Below are 22,839 nucleotides of genomic sequence, written 5' to 3'. Positions count from 1 at the left end.
CCCCGATTCTCAGCCTATAGTACCCCAAGCACATCCACAACGCGGCCCGTGTGTCATCTATGTGCGTGTGACTCCAAATTAGGGCCACGGCCTACCCGACCTTTGCCCTTGGGCGTTTCGATGTGTATAACTTCTCCATTCCATTGCCTTTTCTTCAACACCCCCCGCCCCAAATACCTTGTCTTTAACTGTTATTCCCTGTCTCCCGGAGGGACGTCACCATCCAACAGGCAGGCCCAGTGACAGCCTGGAAATGACTCCTCTCCTCTCCCTTCCCATGCACCTCCATATCTAGTTGGTGTCTACTAATCAATGTATTAAGCACTATCTACTTCACCCCCCGACATCCATCTCTGAAACCCATTCTCACCTCCTTCCGTCCTTTCAAAACCCTACTCCCAGCACATCACACAATCTATCACTACAACAGCTCCGTCACTGGTGGACACACCCCTACCCTGGCCTCCCTGAAATCTTTCCTCAGTACAGTAACTACAGTGACCTTATGAAATGTAAACTGCACCCATGATTCCCTTCCCTTCCCACGTCCTCTAGCAGCTTCCTACTGCTCTAGGAGAAAGCCCCAGCCCCGAGGGGCCTGCGGGCCTCCGGCGTGGTCTGGCTTCCAGGCTGCTCCCCAGTCCCATCTCACACCCGCTCCCTGACTCTTGGGGGCTCGCCCACACTGTCCACCTGCCGGGCCCTCAGACTCATCACGTTCCTCCCTGTCAAACAGATTATGCACTTACCTGCTTTGTCTCCCTAAACAATGGTTCCTGCTCTCCTTGTAGTGCAGTTAATTTCAACTCAGTATTTAGGTCTCAGCTCAAGAGTTATTTCCTCAGGAGAGCCTTTCCTGACAATGGCAGAGCCCCTCTTTGGTCTCTCTCTCTTTTTTTAAATATATATTTTTATTGATTTTAGAGAGGAAGGGAGAGGGAGAGAGAGAGAAACATCAATGGTGAGAATCACTGATCAGCTGCCTCCTGCACGCCCCACACGGGGATCGAGCCCGCAACCCGGGCATGTGCCCTGACCAGGAATGGGACCGTGACCTCCTGGTTCCTGGGTCGATGCTCAGTCACTGAGCGACACGGGCTTAGGCCTCTCTTACAGGGTACCTCCACAGATTTGATTTCACATTGGCTTAAGATGCTATTCCATTACAATCTGTCCCCCACACTAGACTACAAGTTCCAAGACAGTTGGGATAATGCCTGCTTTTGTTCACTATAGTAACCCCATATCTAGTTCTTAGTACAAAACAGAGTCTCAATGAAAACCTTTGAATAAATGACTGCAGGTTAAAGTATTTAACTCAGGACTATTTTTACTGAAAAATAAAAACGAACAGGCTGTTCTTAGAATATTGGTGTGCCCCAGATGAATAAAGAGAGAATGTACAAGGATACTGGTCTACTGTAGCTGAGAAGGAACAGGGAGATTCTATTTTACACCCACCTGATTCTCCTAGAACAGACTGAAAAGACAGACACGGACATGAACTTAGGCATGAACTGTGCGCTTACCCACTATCGCTGAACAAGAACTCCAGGTGGGTCATGTACACCTCCCAGCGGGCGACGCCGTAGCGCTGCGCCAGAGACAGAGCGACCCCGTAGACGTCCTCCTCCAGGGTCCTTCACGAGTCGGCGGCCGCGGGGAAGGAGAGAAAAAACACATCACCTCGAGCAGCACTGAAAAGGCCCGTCCCATCGGGACTGCTCTCCAGCTGGGAGGGGAGCAGCCAGCACAGTCCTCACTCAGACGCTCCATGTCATTCCGGAAAGTACTTCCTAGAATTTGACTGCCCCTCTCTCACTGTGGTGCACTGCAACTGTCTAGGCCAGTGGCTCTCAACCGAGGGCAATGTGTCCTTCAGGGCTCTCTGATTTGACCGCAGACATTTTTGATTGTCACAATGGGGGAAGAGGAGGAGAATGCTGTTGGCATGCCAGTGGGTAGAGGTCAGGGAGGCTAGCCATCCTACAAGCCACAGAACAGCCCTTTCCCACTGGGGGAGCACACTCCCCTCCTGTGATGGGATGAGAGAGGGGCAAGCCCTGTCTGGAGCAACCCTGAAAGTCAACCACAAAGGGCTGTGATCGGGAGCCCTGCCGACTCAACCTGCTCTGTGACATTCAAATCCCCCCCTTTCTGAGACAGAAGGGTCCCTTACTCTGCCAGCCCCAGGATGGTCTCCCTCTTGTACTGGTCGTCCGCGGTGAACCGCTGCACATCCACCCCCTTCCGCAGGCCCCGGAGCAGCTGAGCCTGCGTGAAGTCCAGGAGCCGCTCGTTGTAGTAGTGCAACTGCTCCGTCAGCGAGGCCACGTCCTCGGGCCAGGCTTCATGTCCACGTCGAGTCACGTGCCTGGTGACGGTCGTGATTAGCTCTTTGGGATCAGCCTGCGAGTAACAACAACAACAAGTTACAGGAAGCCCGGCAGGAGTGGCTCAGCAGTTGAGTGTCGACCTAGGAACCAGGAGATCATGGTTCAATTCCTGGTCAGGGCACAGGCCCAGGTTTCAGGCTCCATCCCCAGAGTGGGGCGTGCAGGAAGCAGCCGATCAATGATTCTCTCTCATCACTGATGTTTCTCTTTTTCCCTCTCCCTTCCTCCCTGAAGTCAAAAAATATATATATTTTTAAAAATGATAGGAAGAAGGCGTGTCTACCGGGCACCTGCTGGCCCTCTCGCTGCTGGCACTAACGGGGCCCTGAGAACACAGCCGCAGAGGGCACAGTCTGCAGACCGGAGAGAGGGCACAGGACCGAGTCTGCAAGCAGGTCCCTTGGCTCCTGCTCAGCTCTTCTTCCATCTTATGACTTAGATTTATCATAAATAATATATTCCTGCCTTTTCAACCACCATCACCTACAACGGATGTGTCCCCATTACCCGACCACGGGTCATTCGCCCTGGAAGTGGTCTCCATCCTCAGGGCCCCTGGACCAGCTTTCTCGGGGCCGCTGCGTGCTCTCAGGGACGCGGCTGCAGCTCAGTGGCCCCCTGATAACGCCCGACAGCGAGGGGAAGATCATCCTCCTCTCCAGCGATGCGCTGGGGAAACATCCTCTTCCTAGAATCACCAACTCTCCCGCTGCCAAAGAAAGCGCCCAACCAATTTCTCCTCTGCTCGATTTGGGGCTCAATGGGATCCCGGTCTCCAATTCCCAGCAGCTGCTCTAACAATGGGAAAATTATTCAAACAGAACAAACCCCGACGCTGACAGTTGATGGGAAGAAAAAGACGTGGTTAACTGGGCACATTTATTTATATTAAAGTTGGTTTGGATGTCAACGAAGCAACAGCAGCTCAGCCATGATTTTAGAATTACTCTGGGAGACTGATAGCGTGAACAACATTAACTCAATCACTCCCAATTTCTGGGAAAACACAGTATATATTTTAATATAAGCAAATTAGGAAAAACTCCAGAATCTGCCTTTGTGTCTCAGAAATGTACCAAATTATAGGAAGCTGTCAGCAGTTCTAATGTGTAAGCCATTATTTTGAGCTACACAGGAATTTGTCAATGCCAAGTCCATATTACAAACCTAATCTGCCGTTCTCCCTCTTGACCCTGTTAAGGAAGAACCTGGGGGTACTGATAAAAGTCAGTTAAAGAAATCTTGGGTTCCACCAGGTGGATTTGAGAAAAGTCAACGTTAGAATTATCCCCCACCTCTAGGCAGACACTGAGTCCTACTCTCAAAGACCGGGGGGGGGGGGGGGGGGGGAGGAGGAGGGCGGGGGTGTCTCCAGTCAAAAGGCCTGGCTTTGGAAACTAATTCTCCAAAGTCAGCTACCAACCCCTGTGCAACTCGTTCAACAACTATTCAGAACCAATTTCTTTGTTAAAAATACAATTTCAGACCAACAAATTATAGTCAGTCAAGTCCTACGCAGCTTAAACTACTTTCATCTCTTCTCCTTTAGTAAGTGGAAACAGTCCAGCCGCCCTGCACATAATTTCTATTCCCTATTCTTTGTACACCACATTCATTCACTTTAACAAGAATTTAAGAGCAAACAACGACTACTTCAGTCTTCAGGCTGGAACAGGCACAGTGCTAGGCAACGTGAGCTGAACCTCATCTAGTGCTAGCAGTCCTGGGAGACAGGTGGTACCCAGTTTTACAGAGGTGTGAGGAGGCGGGCAGGAGGCCTGAGGCCACTCTGGGTAAGTGGCAGGGCGGGGCTGGGACCCCAAGCACAAAGCCCCCCCAGAACCATCCTGTCATATCTGTAGGCAGGGGAGGGTCTTGGTGGGACCGGGGACCGGTGTAGACAGAGCTCCTGCCAAGTGTAAGTGAGGCCTGGCCTTAGGGTTCCGTCGCCGATGACCGACTTCAGGGATGGGCTGACGCTGTCACTCCACAGCCCATCCTGACTGACCTGACCTTCCTCTCATCCCTTTCCTGCACGTACTCACACAGTGTGATTACACGTGACCACAGAGGACGCACAAAGGTAGATGTCCAACTGGATATTTGATTTGAGCTCTATTTCTAAACCCTTTGTTGTTTCCTCTTCAGTGATAACAGAGAATTTTAGAATCATGGGCAGGAATACCACTTCCTGTTCAATCCCCTGACATACAGATGCCTCCTTTTAAAATTGTATCCTCATAAAGTAGGGCACCAGGGGCACCCTGTTAATTCCTTGATGGTGGGTTTCTAAGTGTTTCCACGTTTGTGGATCATAAGGATGTGCTGAGTGTACAGAATATTTTCAATACTTCCACATTTTGTGTTTAAACATAATACCAATGAGAAGAGGCAACTCACAAAGTCTTCCAAGAAAAGGGAAAATTAGTTATGGGAAGCTAAACTTGGGGGCTGGTGTCAAAGAGCACAGATCACTGGTCCCTGCTCACGTTCGGAGCCTCACGTTTTCCACTAGTGACGCTGAAGCAATGCCTTCTGTCCGGAGCCCTACAGCGATTAACGAGACCGAGTGGATGGGATGTTGTCAGCTCTAGCTCTCTACTCAGATCGTTTCCTTGTCATGATCACCTCTTCCTATCCCTTCCTCAGGGAACTTCACTGTCCATGCTTACTTCCAAACTATAATAATAAAAGGGTAATATGCTAATTAGACCAGATGTCTTCTGGACATCCTTCTTGACCAAACCGGGGCCGGAGGGAAGCCAGCCCAGATCCCAGGTGTCTGCAGGCAGCCCGAGGGAAGCCAGCCCAGGTCCCGGGTGCCTGCAGGCGGCCCGAGGGAAGCCAGCCCAGGTCTTGGATGCCTGCAGGCGGCCCGAGGGAAGCCAGCCTGGGTCTTGGGTGCCTGCAGGCGGCCCGAGGGAAGCCAGCCCGGGTCTTGGGTGCCTGCAGGCGGCCCGAGGGAAGCCAGCCCGGGTCTTGGGTGCCTGCAGGCAGCCCGAGGGAAGCCAGCCCAGGTCCCGGGTGCCTGGGGGAAGCCGGGGCTGGCAGCCGGGAGAAGGAAGGCCTACTTTTGCATGAGTTTTTGTGCATTGGGCCTTTAGTATTTTAATAAGAATTCTACACCTGGGTTTATCACAACTGCTCTCAAAATACTCCAAAGCACCCCCAACTCACCCCAACACTTCATCTCATATATACATTCATTCACACCAAGCGAACATTACAGTTTCTAAAGCTCTCACATGAATTTCCTCTGACCCTCCTACCAGCCCTGCGATGCCCACTGAGGCCGCCGTGCCTGCTCCACAGACACCCTCCTACCAGCCCTGCGATGCCCGCTGAGGCCGCCGTGCCTGCTCCACAGACACCCTCCTACCAGCCCTGCGATGCCCACTGAGGCCGCCATGCCTGCTCCACAGACACCCTCCTACCAGCCCCGCGATGCCCGCTGAGGCCGCCGTGCCTGCTCCACAGACACCCTCCTACCAGCCCCGCGATGCCCGCTGAGGCCGCCGTGCCTGCTCCACAGATGCCACCCCACACTTCAGCATCACAGCCGCAGCTCTGCGGGAAGGAAGGACTCCAACCTCCTGGCCTCACACCTAAGTCACTGCTTCCGTGCAGAACACATTCAGACAGACCTCTCTATTTCCCACCAAATGCAATGCATCATCGTGGGTCTGAAAGCTCTTAGCCTCTGACAAGCTTTGGAAGGACTTGACAGGGAGCTTCAAAACCACCCACGGTCGGTATTCCAAGGGAGACGGCAACACATCACAGCTGCAAAAACTCATTGCATCAAAAGGCATCTGAATTTTAAAACGAAAGTGCATGGAGTTAAATTATTCTATTACTTTTCCAAAATTTGGCAATGCAGTTCTTCGGGAGGAGTAGGTGAATAAAATATGATTTCTTTAAAGAATATGGTCAAGTGTCTGTACCAACAAGGTTCATAAATATTCATGACAAGAGAATGCTCCATGACAATCTACTGCTCGCTAGTTAGAGGTAATAAATCCATTCTGGTTTAATGGTCTCCATTTCTGGGCATTATTGCTGGGAAAGTTTTAAACACGTGGTGTGCTTCCCTTTAGGGTTCTGATTTGCTGGAGATAATTTTATACTCAGTGTTTTCTATAAGGTAGCTTTAAAAAACACACCACATTGCAGAAATAGTCTACCGCAAAGCTTTGCCCTTCATCCCTGCTGGGTCTGCTTCTCTAGAATACAAAACTGAAGAAGATGCTTCCATTATCATGATTTTATCTTCCGCAACTTTTTCAAAGGAGTGCTAGAAAGATCACACTTCAAGATGCATTTACAATAATTATAAACGTAATATATTATGAAAACACAGGGAACAGGACAATGTGTATGGCCCACTCACATTTGTATAAAAAACTATCGAACAGACACATCTCTGCACCAACTACTTCTGGAAGACACAGAAGGGAAACACTGACTTGTATTGTACACCATTTGCACCACTTGAGCTTCTTGGCCATGTGCACCTTGTGGTTTGAACATAAAACCAAGTTAACGAGGACAAATACTAGCAGAAACATTTTTCTCCAGCTGAGCCGTTGCCAGTCATCCCTCTATGGCTAAACAGCATAATGGAGGCGGCACGGGCTGCTCGGAGGTCACCCAGGAGAGCCGCCGAGGTCCAGGAGCCCGTGCTGGGGGCTCAGGACGCTGCTTCTGTCAAGAGGCACAGGCCTTTTCTTGGAAAAAACGCACCCAATTATACCGATGCTTTTATTCAAAGCTAGTAATCTGCCTAAATTATCATCCCCGCAGCACAGAATGGCGGGGGGTGCAAAGGCTGTGGCAATGGAATCCAGTTGGGCTGACAGCTGAGAGCAAGCGATGCTTCGCCGAGCACTATTATGTGTAGGCAACAAATTGAAACCACTCTCATTTCAATTTCCACGATGATTCATCAGGAGCTTGCCACATTTAATTCCACACTCAGCGGTGCTGTTTTATGCACAGGAAGATGCTGAAAAGACCCAAATAATGAGCCATTAGGTATCGATGGGAAACTCAGCTGTACCTAAACATCAGTTATTGTGCCAGGAGGGTTCCTTCAAACCCAGGATCCACCCTCCAACTGCGAAATTGCAGCCGAAGGCTGTCCTCAGCCACAGCCGTGGACAGGACCCCACCTTCCACACAGACCCACAGACCCCGAGGAGCTGCAGGGGGAGGCCTGGGGAGTGGAGGCGGGCTCCTGCCTTCAGCAAGAGCACGTGGGGAGCAGACAGCACCTCGCGGTGCCGGACAGGAACCGCTCCAAAGGGTGCCTGCTGGGAGGCAGAGGAGGCTGCACCCGGGGCTCCGCTGAGCTCACCCTCACCCTCACCTGCTGACAGTGGAGGAGGAGGCATTCCAGACAGGCCCGGAGGGGTAACAGGGATGCTAACTTCAGAGAAACTTTAACTCTGAACAGCTGAACATGGACTTCAGAAGAGCTGGTGTCAGGATCATGGCTGGGGCAGTCAGAGAGGCCTGTTGGTTCACTGAAGCCTTTCCCCGTCACATGCAGTTGACACTGGACACAGGGGTCAGGGTGAGGCACCCCCCGGGAATGGCCTGTCAGGCCTGCCTGCCAGAGATCACCCAGGTCCACACCCAGAGTCCCGGCTTCTCCTGAAACAAAGCTGGTGCTGCTCTTGTCTTGTCTATTCAAAGGCTACCTTCTGAACTCAGGTCTTTGCTGACCATATTTAAGCTGCACTCTTCAGACAGGCAGACACACACACACACACACACACACACACACACACACACTCACTCACATTCTGTCCTTCTCGGCTTTTTGTCTCCATAGCTCCTATCACCATTTAACTTAGTAAATGTTTTATTTACTCGTTCTGTTCATGGTGCCCCATCCCCGACAGAAGGTCAGTCCTGGAAGGACGAGGGCTTTTATACACTCAGCTCCCTGCTGCTCTCCCAGGACCTAAACCAGCTGTGGGCAAACTACGGCCTGCGGGCCGGATCCGGCTGTTCTATCCGGTTCTCTTGCTCTCCCCTTCGCTTCTTTACTTTGAATTTATATTAGTTCACACAAACACTCCATCCATGCTTTTGTTCCGGCCCTCCGGTCCAGTTTAAGAACCCATTGTGGCCCTCGAGTCAAAAAGTTTGCCCACCCCTGAACACTGCCTGGCATAAAGCAGTCACCTGATAAAAGCACACGCACACAATCTGATTATTACATATGTACTAATGAATTGTTCATTCATTTTGAATCTCGTTCATATTTCACATGAAAACACGCCTGAGCTATAAAAACAAGACAAAGGAAAATGACCAGAGTATGGAATAAAGTAATTGTACAGGCAGCAGTAACTATCAAAAAAAAAACAAAAAAAAGGTTGAAATTCCCAGAATAAAGGAGCATCTTATATCATGAGGCTGAAAAGAAGAAAGCATGCCTGTTTCTTGGCGAAAGGTGTTCACAATGAAACTATGTCTGAGAACCACCCACACCTGCCCGTGAGGACGCCGCCCTGGGAGACGAACCTGCATGTGGGTGCTCCCAACACCCTCCTCTTAGAAAGAAAACTGATGAATCAGAGCCACAGGGGTTGCTGCGAATGGAACGTTTTCACATGCGGACAGGTTCCCAGGTTCTGAGGCAGCTAGACCTTTGATACACATGTGAAATTTACTTCTCCAGTCTGCTTTGGGCCAGGGGGGAAAAAAAGTCCCGCCTTAATAAAATCTGAACCTTGGATTTGTGTGCATGTGGATGTAAAAGTCTGACCTATTTTATTACTTTGTTTTGTTTTTGGTTTTTTGTTAATCCTCATCTGAGGATATTTTTCTATTTTTTATTTTTTTTTTAGAGCTAGTAGAAGGGTGGGGGAGAGACAGAGAGAGAGAAACATCGATGTGAGAGAGACACATCAGTTGGTTGCCTCCCGCACGGGCCCTGACCAGGGCCAGTGATTAAGCCTGTAACTGAAGTACATGCCCTCGACCAGGAATCGAACCTGAGACCTTTCAGTCTGTGGGTCGATGCTCTATCCACTGAGCCAAACTGGCTAGGGCCATCTATTTATTCTTAGAGTGGTAATTCCAGTGCAAAAAGTAGATCACTTCCATTGCTGACAATTGTGCTTTCGCTCAGAAGTTAACATACAAGTTGTCCAAAGGTTGGTGGCAAGTAGGCGGAATATATTTCAACATTTCATCTGTACAACTGCCACTCTCACATTTATGGCTTAAAAATAAAGGTGCAGCACTCCTCATAGAACTGCCTGCCTGCCTGCCTGAACCAGATAGAGCCACCTTTCCTTGGGGCAGTGAATTAAAAAACCAGCTCTTCATTCCGCCTCTCCTGCCACTTTAGTCTTTCCTAAGACCTTTGTAAAATAAAGCAAATGGCAGAAAAGTTAGAAGGAGACTCAGCATTCACCATAAACATGAGAAACTACCTCTTACAGATGGCCGGAAAGAAAAAAGGCTGTCAGCCACTTGGAACGCATTCTGGGGGCAGAGCAGATGGTACCTCCAAAGCGGTAAACACAGGCTTTAACTATTTTGGAACTTTACCTCCGCTGAGGAGAAGGTAGAAACCGCCTGGCCAGCGTGGCTCAGTAGTTGAGCGCTGACCTATGAACCAGGAGGTCACAGTTTGATTCCCGGTCAGGGCACATGCCTGGGTTACGGGATCGATTCCCAGTGTGGGGCATGCAAGGGACAGCCTATGAATGATTCTCTCTCATCACTGATGTTTTTCTTTCTCTCTCCCTCTCCCTTCCTCCCTGAAAGCAATAAAATATATTTTTTTAAAAAACGCAGAAACGCCCTAACTGGTTTGGCTCAGTGGATAGAGCATCGGCCTGCGGACTCAAGGGTCCCAGGTTCAATTCCGGTCAAGGGCATGTACCTTGGTTGCGGGCACATCCCCAGTGGGGGGTGTGCAGGAGGCAGCTGATGTTTCTAATGCTCTATCCCTCTACCTTCCTGTCTGTAAAAAAAAAAAATCAATAAAATATATTTAAAAAAAAAAAGCAAAACAAAAAAAACCCGCGGAAACCGTGAAGACTCACCCTGTAAAGAGGATGGCACTTGTCCCTGAAGCACGGAGCCAGCCGGGCATAGATCTGCAGGCTGTAGTAATATGCTGCCAGCTGGAGAGACAGAGCCGAGTGGGACTGCTTTTCAAAGCACTGGTTCGCGTCTAACACCTAGGAGGGAACGTGATGGCGTGAACTGAGCTGAAAGGAAATCAAGACCATCATAAGCCATTACCTCGCTAGTCATCACTGCAGAGTTCTGACTCAAAGTTTCCATCACATCAACTCGCTCTCACCTTCATCTGACAACATTAAAATTCAGGAGGCTCGATAAAGGCAGATCCTCTGCATGCAAAGGCAGATTTAAAATCAGCACTTCGGCTAACATTGTAGGATTTATTCTCTGGATACTGACCGCGAGTGTTTATGTAAAACAAGCAGTTATAATGAGCAACAGCTCTTTAAGGAATTCACTTCTAGGTCCTTCTTTCTTGGAGGAGTAAACTCACCTGCGGTAGGGCCAGGAGGTAAGCGAGAGCCAAGGTCATGTCGTTTGGTAAAGCGTCGCTTGCTAGTTGCAAGAGAACTGAACACAGGGGGGAAATGCATTAGTTTACGTGAGGACCCGTGTGACACGCACAGTAACTGAGTACCATGTTTTCAGTCCCATACGTTTTCAACAGACAACTGGCTTCAGAGGACTCCCCGAGACACTTGATGAGAGTCTACGCAGCCCCATCTAAATACAGACCACGTGAAACCACGTCAAATGGTCACTTTGCCTTAACGCAGACAAATGGTGCTGTTTGTTACTCAGACACAGGGAAATACTGCTGGTGTAGCTGCAAAGTCTGAGTGCAAATAGATCAATGAGGGTGGTTCCTTAAAGCGAATCCTTAGATTTTTGAAGGCCCAGGCCATGCTATAAAAGCATGTATATCAGTGGCAGCTAATGGGGAAGGCGGCCTTGTATGTACGAACAATCAGAGCAACAAAAGAGCTTCCAGAGGCCAAATCCAGGACAAATCTTTGATTACTGCCATGACGCTGACATGGCTTTGCTCCTGCCGGAACACCCCTCTTCATCACAGCCCGCACAACAGCAGCCACTTGCTTTGATTATGCAACATCGTAAAACATCCCGACCATTAACAGCTTTTCCACACAAAAATGTGACAACCGGCAAATGTCACAGCTTTAATGAAGGCGCGTAGGCTGCCAACACCATGTCCTGAGCAGGAGTGTGACAAGGACCCAGGCCGCTCGCTCGTTTGGGCGGAGGAGCGAGCGCAGGGAGCCCCACGCAGTCACAAGGTGACCCGTGTTTAGAGAACACAGGTCCTCCAGGCGGCTGATGGAGGGGAACACTGTGCATGATCCAGAGCAAGGGACGCTGGACTTCGGGAACAGACCACGTGACATTTCTCCAGATTTCCCTGCCTAACTGTGTCTCACTCGGACTAGAAGTTAGGCCACTAACTGAGCTTGGCTGACAGCCGGGCAGTGGGGATAGTGGTGGGCCGAGGAGTACAGTCAACGGTAACGCGAATCTTGATGGAAGGCACACGGGAGTTCCCTGCAGAACTGTCTCAACTTTACGCACATATGGAAGTGTTCACAGCAAAATGCAGGGGAAGAGAAGAGGGAAAATCCCCGCTGGGAACTGTCAAATGCTCAAGCTCCGTGTCAGTCACTTACTTCCCAAACGGGTTTTCCTGGCAGGCTCTCTGGACCAGGTGTGCGTGCCTGTCTCCAGCACTCACACGCTGGTGTTCCAGCCACACAGAGCCCGCGACCTCCCGCTCCGAGACCGGAAAATGGCCGGTGTCAAGTACACCGCCACCCACGTGTCCCCAGGTTGAGAGGAAAGGGGTTCTAGCTCTCCCCTACTCCCTCACACAGGTGTTGCTGAACTTACCTCGTGACACCTTTTCCTCCCACACCTGGCCCACAGCCCGCTGATCTCCACCACCAGTGCCCAGCCCAGAGCCCTGCCAACCAACAGCTGGATGCCTGCAGGAAACCCATGGGGAGGGAGGGGAGTGGCCCCACTCCACCCGGGCATCTGAGCTTCCTCGGCAGCCCTCACTGAGACCCAAGGATTCTTGCAAAATAGAACGCAAACCCCACCTCCAGGAAGAGTCTCAGTCTTTGAATCTGCAAGTCACTGGAAGGAACACTGGACAAAATTATCAGTAGGGTCTGACGTAGACGATCCCCCAGGGTCTCGCTGGGACCCCCCAGATGGCATGCTGGCTACAGACTGAGTCACAGTGATGTGATGTTATGATGACAAAATACAAATATATATACTTAAAGAGGCCTGCCTTACATTTAGCAGGGCATATGAATTTAATGTGCAATGCTGGTTACCAACCCTTGAGTGCAGTTTTCTAACACAGTCACACAGCCCAAACCAGGCGAGATCTCGGCCCGGCCTGCAAGCACTAACTGTGTGCAAAATGAAAAGCAGTCTGTGACCCATTTAATTCCAGGACTGAATTCACAGAGGAAGGCTGCTCCTGTTATCAATTTGGAAATCATTAGCCATTAAACATTCATTTAGCGAACTAAGTAATGATCAATTTTCTTCAGCTAGTCTTCATAAAAACCTTTTCTTCAACTTTATTAGACAATCTGAAAAGTTAGATCGTGTTGGGAAGTGTAATTTACATTATAACCTACTTCTGACCTCAAGTCAAGAATCACATTTTTAAGATTTTTAGTTTGGGTCATTTATCCTCTGTAAGTCTTCAATTGTGTTGAGTTTCTGACAAATACTTGGTAATCTCAAACAGTCAAAGGCATCTGTTTCAGACATTAGCATTATTGATAACAATGTGTTTACAACAAATGGAAAGGTGTCCTTGGTAAACTTGAATATATTTCTAATTCTTAAAAAAAAAACCAAAACTCTACATGGAAATTTACGCCACCACACAGAAAATTCTGAAGATGAAGTCCACATCTACACGCTATGAAGCAAATACGAGTTATTCACACACAAAAGGAGTATTTATTGGGCGCTTTGTACCGCTCACTATAAGAATCACTGGGCATAATTAGCAGCTTAAAACAGGACCTGGGTCATATGTATCCTTTTAGATCCTCAATATTGTAAGGAGCTGAAGGACAGAGGTAATAAATGTCTTAAATAAATGAATGACGGTGTCCAGTTAAGCTATTCAGGATTACTGACAAGCGTAGCACCGTTTTCCCTGGCGCATTCATTCGGATTCATTCACCGTCCCCCGAACCTGAGGGCGTACCTTCTGTCGTGGGGAACACCTCTTCCCCCTCGGTTTTCGTCTCGGCCAGCTTGCCCGTTCGCAGCAGCACTTCCGCAAAGCTCTCCCCGGGGACGTGCTGGTAGGTGCCGTAGGTCACCTGGGACTGGACAAAGGGGACGCTATGGGGTGGGCTGTGCTTTTCCACGAAGACATTCTTAGAAACACAACTGCGAGATTTTATATCTGCTGGAGACTGGAATGATGACTCCTCACTTACTAAGGCATATTTTGTGTAAAATTCTTTTAATCTCATAATATGTTGTGATGTACAAAAAACAAATCACAAAAAAACAGTGAATAACATGATTAAGAAGGAAGCCAAAGAAGTTAATTTTCAGGAAAAAGTCCACTTTTGTTTATACTGAGAGGCCCAGGGCAGTGTGACCGGTACAGCGATATGCTTAGGTGTGCTGTCCTTACCTCTGCGACAAAGGGATTGGCGAGGACAGACTCATAGAAAGGGTGGCAGCCTTGTCTTTCTAGACCTTCATTGGCTATGGTTCCGCTTCGATAAGCATCACCAAATTCTTGCCCCTAAAAAGAACGAAGTGAAAAAACAGTAGATAAAACGAAAGAGAGCTGGGGTGCGGGGAATGGAGACAGAGAGGCAGGCAGGTAGGGAAAGAGGGAGGGAGGGAGGCAGGGAGGAAGGTAGGGAGGCAGGGAGGGAAGCAGGTAGGGAAAGAGGGAGGGAGGGAGGGAGGGAGGGAGGGAGGGAGGGAGGCAGGGAGGCAGGGAGGAAGGCAGGGAGGCAGGGAGGGAAGCAGGTAGGGAAAGAGGGAGGGAGGGAGGGAGGCAGGGAGGCAGGGAGGAAGGCAGGGAGGCAGGGAGGGAAGCAGGTAGGGAAAGAGGGAGGGAGGGAGGGAGGGAGGGAGGGAGGGAGGGAGGGAGGCAGGGAGGGAAGCAGGTAGGGAAAGAGGGAGGCAGGGAGGGAGGGAGGGAGGAAAGGAGGGAAAGAGGGAGGGAGGGAGGCAGGCAGGAGGGAGGGAGGGAGGGAAGGAGAGTGAAGGAGGCAGGGTGGGGGGGGGGGCGGGATTTCAGGAGTAACAATCTCAGTGCATTGTGTGATCTGAGGAGAGTGGGTCAGCCCAACACAGAGGCCAGCAGAGCTGGAGGAGTAACACCAACTCGGAGGGCACTGCAGCCTCGCACTGCAGCGCCTCTGGTTGTCCTGGTCACTCTGACATCAGTCAGTCGGGAACATGGAAGCGATCGCTATTATACATATAACAAGCTTCCTACACTCGTCAGAACAGCCTTCCTAAAACACTGCGTACATGTTGCTCCCCGCTCAGAAAACCTTCAGCAGCTTTGCACAATGCAAACAGCCAACCGTGTCAAGTCCAAACTACGTAGGATAACGTTTAAGTGAGTAAATGTGAGCTGGCATGAAAGGCTAGCTCTTCGCTCCACCCACTCGGGCCTGCTGAACGCACCCACCTCTATGCTTTCTCCCAGGCCGGGTTCCGGTCTAGCTGCCCACCTACTTAGAGCCCACCCCCCCTCCCGGGCCCCTAGAGGCAGACAAAGAAAGCTGTGCCCTCCAGTCCCCGTCTCTTCCGCACCACCCGCAGCGCCTCTCAGCCTTGCCATCGGCAGTCCTCACTAGCAAGCACTCAGGACCTCCCCTCCGGGCAATTACACTTACGGTTTCCTTTCAGCAAATCGATCGTACAGCTCCTCCCTGGAAGGGCAAGGGAAGGCATCCGCCCGCCCTCCCATTTACTGAGCACCTACTTCACGACTTTACGCCAAGCACAGCCGAGGGAAGCCGTGACGCCGCTGCCCACGATGGTAACACTCACAAGGGACACGTAAGAACCAGACATCAGGCACTACACTAACACCCTGCCTAGCACATACACCCTGGAAAGGGCCAACAGGTGAGACCGCGCAGTAACCATAACCATAACCAGTGTGAGACCTGCAACAATGAGAGCTACGGACTCACACCCAAGTCGGGCGCACAGCCTCAGTCCACGGTATGTATCTTCACGCACCCGACTGTCCGGGCTATCAGCCTGCGTTCTCCTCTTCCCTGCACACCCCACATCCAGACCCTCAGCAGGTCCACAGCCCCCGCAAGCCAGCCACTCCCCCTGGCAACCCTGGCCCCAGCCAGCACCACGCCCCACTGGAGCAGGGGAACAGAGGGGTCTCTCTGCTGCTCCTGACTCACTCCTGCCAGCTGCCGACACAGCCGTCACATGATCTTACTGCAAGTCCAGCTGGATCACACACCTGCGCTGCCTGAATCCTCCAGCAGCTTCCCATTGCGTTCAGAATAAAGCCTGTGGCGCAAGCCGGTGGCCCTCATCACAGCCCACAGAGGCCTCCCCGCCCTCTGATCTCAGCTGCTAGTGTCTTTCCCGCGGTCCCCCCTGCTCATCCTACACTGGCCCCCTTCCTTTTCTACAAAGAGGGCGAGCACATTCCCTCGCAGAGGGCTTTGTACTCCTCCTGCACGGTTCAGCCAGGTTCCTGCTCAGACCACCTGCTCTCCTGAGACACCTAACTTCCCTATGGAAGTCAGAACTCCACTCCCCAACATCACTCACTAGCCCGCATGCACCTTGCTGGTCCTCACCGCACTCCTTACCCAGCATCGCACTATCACACAAATATTTGGTCTGTTGCTTTATTTGTTGCGTTCTATAGGTTCCTCAGGGGACGGGAATTAGACGAAGTGCTTCCCCACCCCCAGGGACTAGCACAGTACCTGATACACAGAAAACCCCTGACACGTACCTGCAAGTACTCCGTGCAGGCCACTACATTCTATAAAGCAAATCACTGAGCGCCCATCTGACGGGAGGCCCAGGTTCCCTAAGAGATTATCTGAACCACCTGGAGAAGACAGGACTGTAATGACGGTGGAAGCCACGCCGTGCAGGGCGCACGAGTGGACAGAGCCGGCGCAGTGGGTTTAAGAAAGCGGCCGTGCTTGCCTGAAGGGGCCGGAGGTAGGTTAAGGACTTCCTCCACCACTGCCCGTCGCTGACGGCCTGCAGCACCGCCCTGGTGGTGGTCGTGGTGTTGGAAAGGACTTTCATCGTGGTGGCCGTGGTCCAGTGGAGCAGGTCCGCCGAGCTGCCGCCGGGAGCGCCGGCTGCATCCTGTGATGGAGAAGGAGCCGAGAGGAGTGTTGTCATGAGAACAGAGAGTGATGAGGTGGCTCCTGAGAATGACTGGGCATGCAGACAGATACACTGGAAAATCCATTTCTGCTATAACACAACAACGGGAAACCCAGCACTACTGGCCTACTGTTCCTCACTCACAAAAGAAAACAAAAGGAAAAAATATCATAGTGCATTCATCAGGTAACCCCTTTCAGAAACACTGAGGAGGAAAAATGGGTTCTTCATTTTTTACCAATGGAATATCCTGCCAAGGAGATACTCCCAGGCTATCTCTTTGATAAGACATTTTAAAGTGTTTACTATTTAGGTTAAGAAATAAATTGTTCGCTCAAACAATGCTAAGTCTTATAACAACACCGCAGAGTAGGTGTTAGAATACCATCGGACAAAAAAAAAAAGCTACAGGTCATACACGTCGTGCTGCCCACAGGCGCCAGCCTTCAGGGTCTCCTCCTCCTGACCAGGTCTGGCCAGCAATGGGCTCCTTGCCATGGGCAGGGTTTTGCCCCCTGGGGACGCCTCTCCAGAGGCTAACGGGGGTGATCACCTGCCCCTGCCTTCGCTGGCCGCCTGGGTTTCCCCTTCCGTGCAGTGTCTGCTTCTGTATTTTGCCCGTTCTTCTGTCGGTGGTTGGTCTTCCTTATTCATTTGTAAGGGTTCTTTCTTTCTTTTTTTTAATATATATTTTATTAATTTTTTTTTTTTACAGAGAGGAAGAGAGAGGAGAGGGAGAGCTAGAAACATCGATGAGAGAGAAACATCGATCAGCTGCCTCCTGCACACCCCCTACTGGGGATGTGCCCGCAACCAAGGTACGTACCCTTGACCGGAATCGAACCTGGGACCTTTCAGTCCGCAGGCCGACGCTCTATCCACTGAGCCAAACCGGTTTCGGCTGTAAGGGTTCTTTCTATATTCTGGGTACACATCTCTTGTTAGATATAAGAATTGTGACTATTTTCTGCTACTCTGCAGATTATCTTTTCATGGTCTTAATGGTATCTTGGATTAATAGAAGTTCTTAAGTTCCAAATTAGTCCAATTTATCAGTTTTGTCACTTTGATTAGTATTTTTGTATTACAGTTAAGAAATCTTTGCTACTCCGAGGTCACAAAGATGTTTTTCTGTATTTTCCCTGACATGGAATAGTTTTGCTATAAATCCGGGCCAGACAGGGTACTGCCCCGTCCGCTGCACTCAGAGCACACTGTAGGCACACTTGAACGCACTACCATCATAGACTGATAGTCTGTTTGCCTTCCGGACCAGACCAGGGCTTTTCAAGGGCAGGGACAAGGGTTATTCATTACCATGTGCTCTGAGTGTGTGAACATCCCGATGTGCCCTCTGCATCCGTGGACATGTAAGAAGTCTGGGGTCACTGCTCCATCTAAATGTTTGCAGACACATTTTCTAACATGTTAATGTAGTGGTAGATGAGTGTTATTCAAATAAGATTTCATGTCACACTTCCTATTCCTGCCCATCTTCAGAATCTTCTTAATTGAGGAGGCGTGCTGAATGATTTGAATGTCATCAACTAACCCAAGAGTAGAACTAAACATATAAACACGGTAAGAAATGGGGCACTTAAACAGAACACCACTTCATGCACAGAAAGTCCAATCTATCGGAAAATGTCAAATAATGCAGGCTATAAAACAACGACTCTATTTCACCAAATGAACCTAAACTTTGCACATGATGGCTAACTCAAGAAAGGAAATTGAACTTTAAACAATAAAGAATTTAAATTTAATAAATAAATATAAAGTAAAATAAAGAAAGGCAATTTAAAACATCTGAAACGTAAAAGTTTGCTCCAGAAGATAAGTGAAATCCACACGCGCAGGAATGTGTGTGATAAAAGGCTTTCTGTGAGAGTTCCCCTAATGAGAACTGCCAAAGAGAAAGTGAAATAAACAGCTCATTTGGGCCACAGAAGAGATGTAATTTGGGGGCAATCCACCACGATTATAGTGTAACCAAAGGCATTAATGAGGAAAATAGTTCTCTTTCAACTTCATGTAATGAAGAAAGAAAAAAGAGGTTAGGCAAAATCCTGAAATGATTACTGCCGCACATTTGATTCGTAGCTGCATGCTGCTAATTAATTTAGAGCGTACAGCAGCAGAAATAGACTAATCCCCAAAACCAAATCAACAACTCCCAGCATAAAATTTAACATGAAATCTCATTAATGTCAAGCGTGCCTCAGAGCTCGACGGTTGACTAAGCACTAGTAATGTTTTCCAAACCTGTAAGACACACCTTTACCGAACGGGCATGGGCTCGCAGGAGCCAGGGTGGTTCCACATGCCAAGCTTGGCTCCCAGAAGCGACTCTTGTTGACCAATGACCAGAGTGAATAACCTTTTAGAGTTTACCTGTAAGAGTTGCTCTCTCTGGTGTCTGGTACCGTAAGGGTTAATTTCTGAGCAACCTGTTTGCCTACCATAACTGAGCTGGAGGTACACAGCCAGGAAGCTGGAATGACTGAGCTCAAACTGACCTCAAACCACTATCCCTCTCCTCCAACATGTCGTTAAATAATCCACCTGCACCTGATACTGAGAGCGAGTTCGTCCTGAACTCAAATATTAAGAATGCAGCCTTGGTTACGGGCCATGCCACTTTCAGAAGCCTCTGTCAGAAGCAGCAGTGGGAAAACACCCCACAGAGTAAATCCCTCCAAACTGAGACTCTGCTTCAATGCATGTGCTCACTCACAGGCCAGGCTCTGTTTTAGAAGTGCTCCCTTTGGGAGACACGAACCCCTACACATTTCTAATGAAACCTGTAAGTTCTTTCCCCAGAAAACTGAATGCCCGTGTGCATATGCACGCATATGAACACACAGAGTCACCAATACACTCTCACCACAATTGTCACACTATTTTAGGGGCTTTAGAGACCAAAACCTTCTTGAATCGCCTAGCATTCTTGGCTGGACCCAGATTAAGAGACCTGTAGTTAGGAAAAATAGAGGTATATGAGGTACATTTTTATTTTCTTTTTCCATGCCCGATTTTTAAATCACTACTACTAAACGTATCTGAGGCAGGACAGTAAGAAGCTAAGAAAATCCCTTGGCAAGCGGGATGGGGAAACGAAACAGAGACGGCGCACGGCTCTGTGACTTTCCTCCTAAAAGGCGAGGCAGCTCCCGGAGCGAGCGCAGTTTCACTTTGCTTGCTAAATGAACTTCCTTCAGCACTAGAGTTCTTGGCTCCGACTTCTCTCTTTGCCAAACTCAAGCACCGAGCGCCAACAAAGCTGCTCACACCTGGTGCCATGACTCACTGTCTATCGCCCTTCTCCGTTTGGCCATTTCTTATGTCAACACTGACGTGGGGTAGTGCAGCAAGATTCCAAAGCCCCCCAGGACCACTTTCAGGCCCGGACCCGGGCGAGGTACCAGCAGAAGCCGCGTGTGCCCCACCAGCTCCTTGCTTTGCTTCGAACTTTGGTGAAGATGGGTAAGTTTTTCGTGGAATTCCAGAACTCCCTGTTTTAAGGTAAGAGGCCCTGACTTTATCTGAGCTGTTTAAAGAAAAAAATTCCTGAGGTGGAACTGAAGGTTAAGGGTTGAGATAACCCCTGCGAAAGCTAAGACTGAGAGACTTCAGGACAGGAGGAAAAACTGGGTGGGTGGATTTTCAATTGGATTTGCTCTCTAAGAGTCTGAACAAAACCTTTTGCTGGATAAATGAGAGACTGAACTTGTTCGGATCCAAAGATAAGGGGCATTTTACTCCCTTCAAGCTCAAATGTCGGGTATTCTTAGGTGACTCAGTCCGTGTGTGGAGGTGTCAGGAGGTAGCCCTCAGGGCAAGCAGGAGCCCCATAGGAATTCCAACACAACTGTAATCGAATAATTGACTCGTCTGGAGACACGCACATAAAGGCTGGTCCCCTAGCCCCTGAGACCTCACGGTTGCATTAGACGGCAGCAGGGAGAGAAACTAAGTCACATAAGAGGGCTGAAGCAACTCCGAGGGTGACAGCCCCTTGAAGCTCAACCCGTAAGCAGCACACTTCAAACCACTGCTCCATATAAATCTGCAGATCTCACGGTAAAACCAACATTAGCATGGGAAATGGTGCCTCCAACGCCAACAACTCCCAGTCCACAGCCCCATTAATACTCCTGCAGATAAACAATTAATAGGAAGCCTTTACTTGCGCTTACTTACAGAAACGGGAAGATTTAACTAAAAGTGGTATTAACCAGATGGCCAAAATGGAGCTCTTTTGTTTCCCTCCATGGGGCAGCTGGCCTCTCCCTACGAGGGTTAAATGGCCAGGGCAACGGGTCAACAGCCGGAAAAATGAAGGCCAGAGTTACAGGACAGGTTTCCCACCGAGGCACCTGGCACTCATTTTACAGAAAGACAGGAAGGGGACCTCCGGGGGCCGGCTAAGGCCAGGGCTCATCAAGTGAGGGACGCCTTGCTTGGGGCAAAGGGCCACAGTCATTACGCATGGGAAGTTAAGGCCACCTGTCTGACCGGGGTCCATCCATCTTCAGAGTGCCCAGCCTCTGTGACTGTGGGTAAGGCTGCCCTCCGCACGGGGTAAGCACTCCACCCCCTGGGTGGCTCCCGGGGACTGTCAGCTTGTTAGTGTCTGTCTGTTGCAGTTGGGAAACCAGTCCACAGTGCCTCGGGACACCATCTTTGAAGTGTGTAGTTGCCAACTGGGAGAAATTTAACCCTAAATCCCTCAAGAAAAAGAGGCTAATCTTGTTTTCCAACACAGCCTGGTCCCAATATAAATGGGCAACAGAGGGGTTTAGCCGTCAACGGCATCATTAATTTTAATACTGTCTTACAACCAGACATATTCAGCTGTTCCCGAGGAACATGGACGAAGGTCCACATGTCCACGCCTTTATGGTCCTCAGGGACGACCTAAGCTATGGACCACCCACTAACTGAACCCCTCGGTGACTGCTACACTACGCTCCCAGCCCCCGCCTTAGAAACCCTCCTCCACTACAAAGTCTGAAAGAACGAGAATGTACCCAGATGGAAAGAAACATTCCAAAGACAGGTGGATGGATTGTCAGTCCTTTGCCAACGTTTAGGTGACAGCCCAGTAATTCTGAGGCATTAAAAGCAACTGCCCTTGTTTTACAAAAGAAGTCTTTACAGGGCCAGAGGTGGGGCTTCATAAACAACTCAAAGCCCTCCCATTCCTTTACCTTCCCCAATTTAATTCCTCCCAAAGGGCTTATGGATAGAGGGCTTACAGATACTCACTTACAGGGAAGTCCTCTCGGAGGAGCTTGCCCAGTCCCTTCGAGATGTGAATAGCTGGTCTTCTTCCAGGACTCTGAACTGGGCCCTCTTTTCAAACGCAGGTTTCGGGGACATCACAGCTAACATGTCCACAAAACAAGTTTACTGAACGTGTATTTCTGGCATGTGTGCAATGTTTGAGACCCAGTGCCAGGCATCAGGGTTACCATGACCATTAAGATATGTCCCCTGCTCTCAAGAAACGCACGGTGCATTAGGAAACAAAGGCAACCCCTTATTTCACCAAGGAACTGAGCACTTATCAAACTGGGCCCCATTCAAATCCTCCTCCCCGTGTAATAACAGAACTTATCCCCACCCATCGCATCCACATCTTACCTTCCTCATTTATGTTACGCATGGACTCTCCAGCAAATATTTGTGACACCAAACATCACACTGACAGACGCTGTTCTATATGCTGAAAACCAAGCAGTGGAAAAAGCATGGTTCCTGCCACGAAGAGCTTACACTCCACGAAAAGACGGCGGAAAATAAATAGAAAGCGTGTCAGAGACGTGCGTCAGATAAATGACAGGGTCAGTGAGAAAAAGAAAGTGGCCTGGAGCTGGGCCGGGGGTAGGGGCTACACGTGAGGGCAGGGGAGCTCTCCATAAAGAGACACTTGAGCAGAGGCCTGGAGGAAGTGAGAGGACAAGCCACGGGATGC

General features: G+C 49.8%; 1 protein-coding gene across 1 annotated transcript in view; it reads right to left on the bottom strand.

Moving 5' to 3' along the window:
• The window catches only part of NBAS (NBAS subunit of NRZ tethering complex), a 211,088-nt gene that overhangs the window by 51,974 nt on the left and 136,275 nt on the right, over positions 1 to 22,839 (bottom strand). Inside the window, exons 36-42 of the mRNA XM_080683646.1 lie at positions 16,671 to 16,838; positions 14,143 to 14,256; positions 13,702 to 13,825; positions 10,942 to 11,018; positions 10,466 to 10,603; positions 2,180 to 2,409; positions 1,530 to 1,640 (exon numbers count right to left, since the gene is read on the bottom strand). Coding sequence (XP_080539772.1) covers positions 1,530 to 1,640; positions 2,180 to 2,409; positions 10,466 to 10,603; positions 10,942 to 11,018; positions 13,702 to 13,825; positions 14,143 to 14,256; positions 16,671 to 16,838 — 962 coding nt within the window. The remainder of the gene's footprint in view (positions 1 to 1,529; positions 1,641 to 2,179; positions 2,410 to 10,465; positions 10,604 to 10,941; positions 11,019 to 13,701; positions 13,826 to 14,142; positions 14,257 to 16,670; positions 16,839 to 22,839) is intronic.

Source organism: Plecotus auritus, assembly GCF_963455305.1.
Source record: "Plecotus auritus genome assembly, chromosome: 8".
In the NCBI taxonomy this organism is placed as follows: Eukaryota; Metazoa; Chordata; class Mammalia; order Chiroptera; family Vespertilionidae; genus Plecotus; species Plecotus auritus.
Note: the sequence above shows the minus strand (reverse complement) of the source record. Positions and strands in the feature narration are given on the sequence as shown.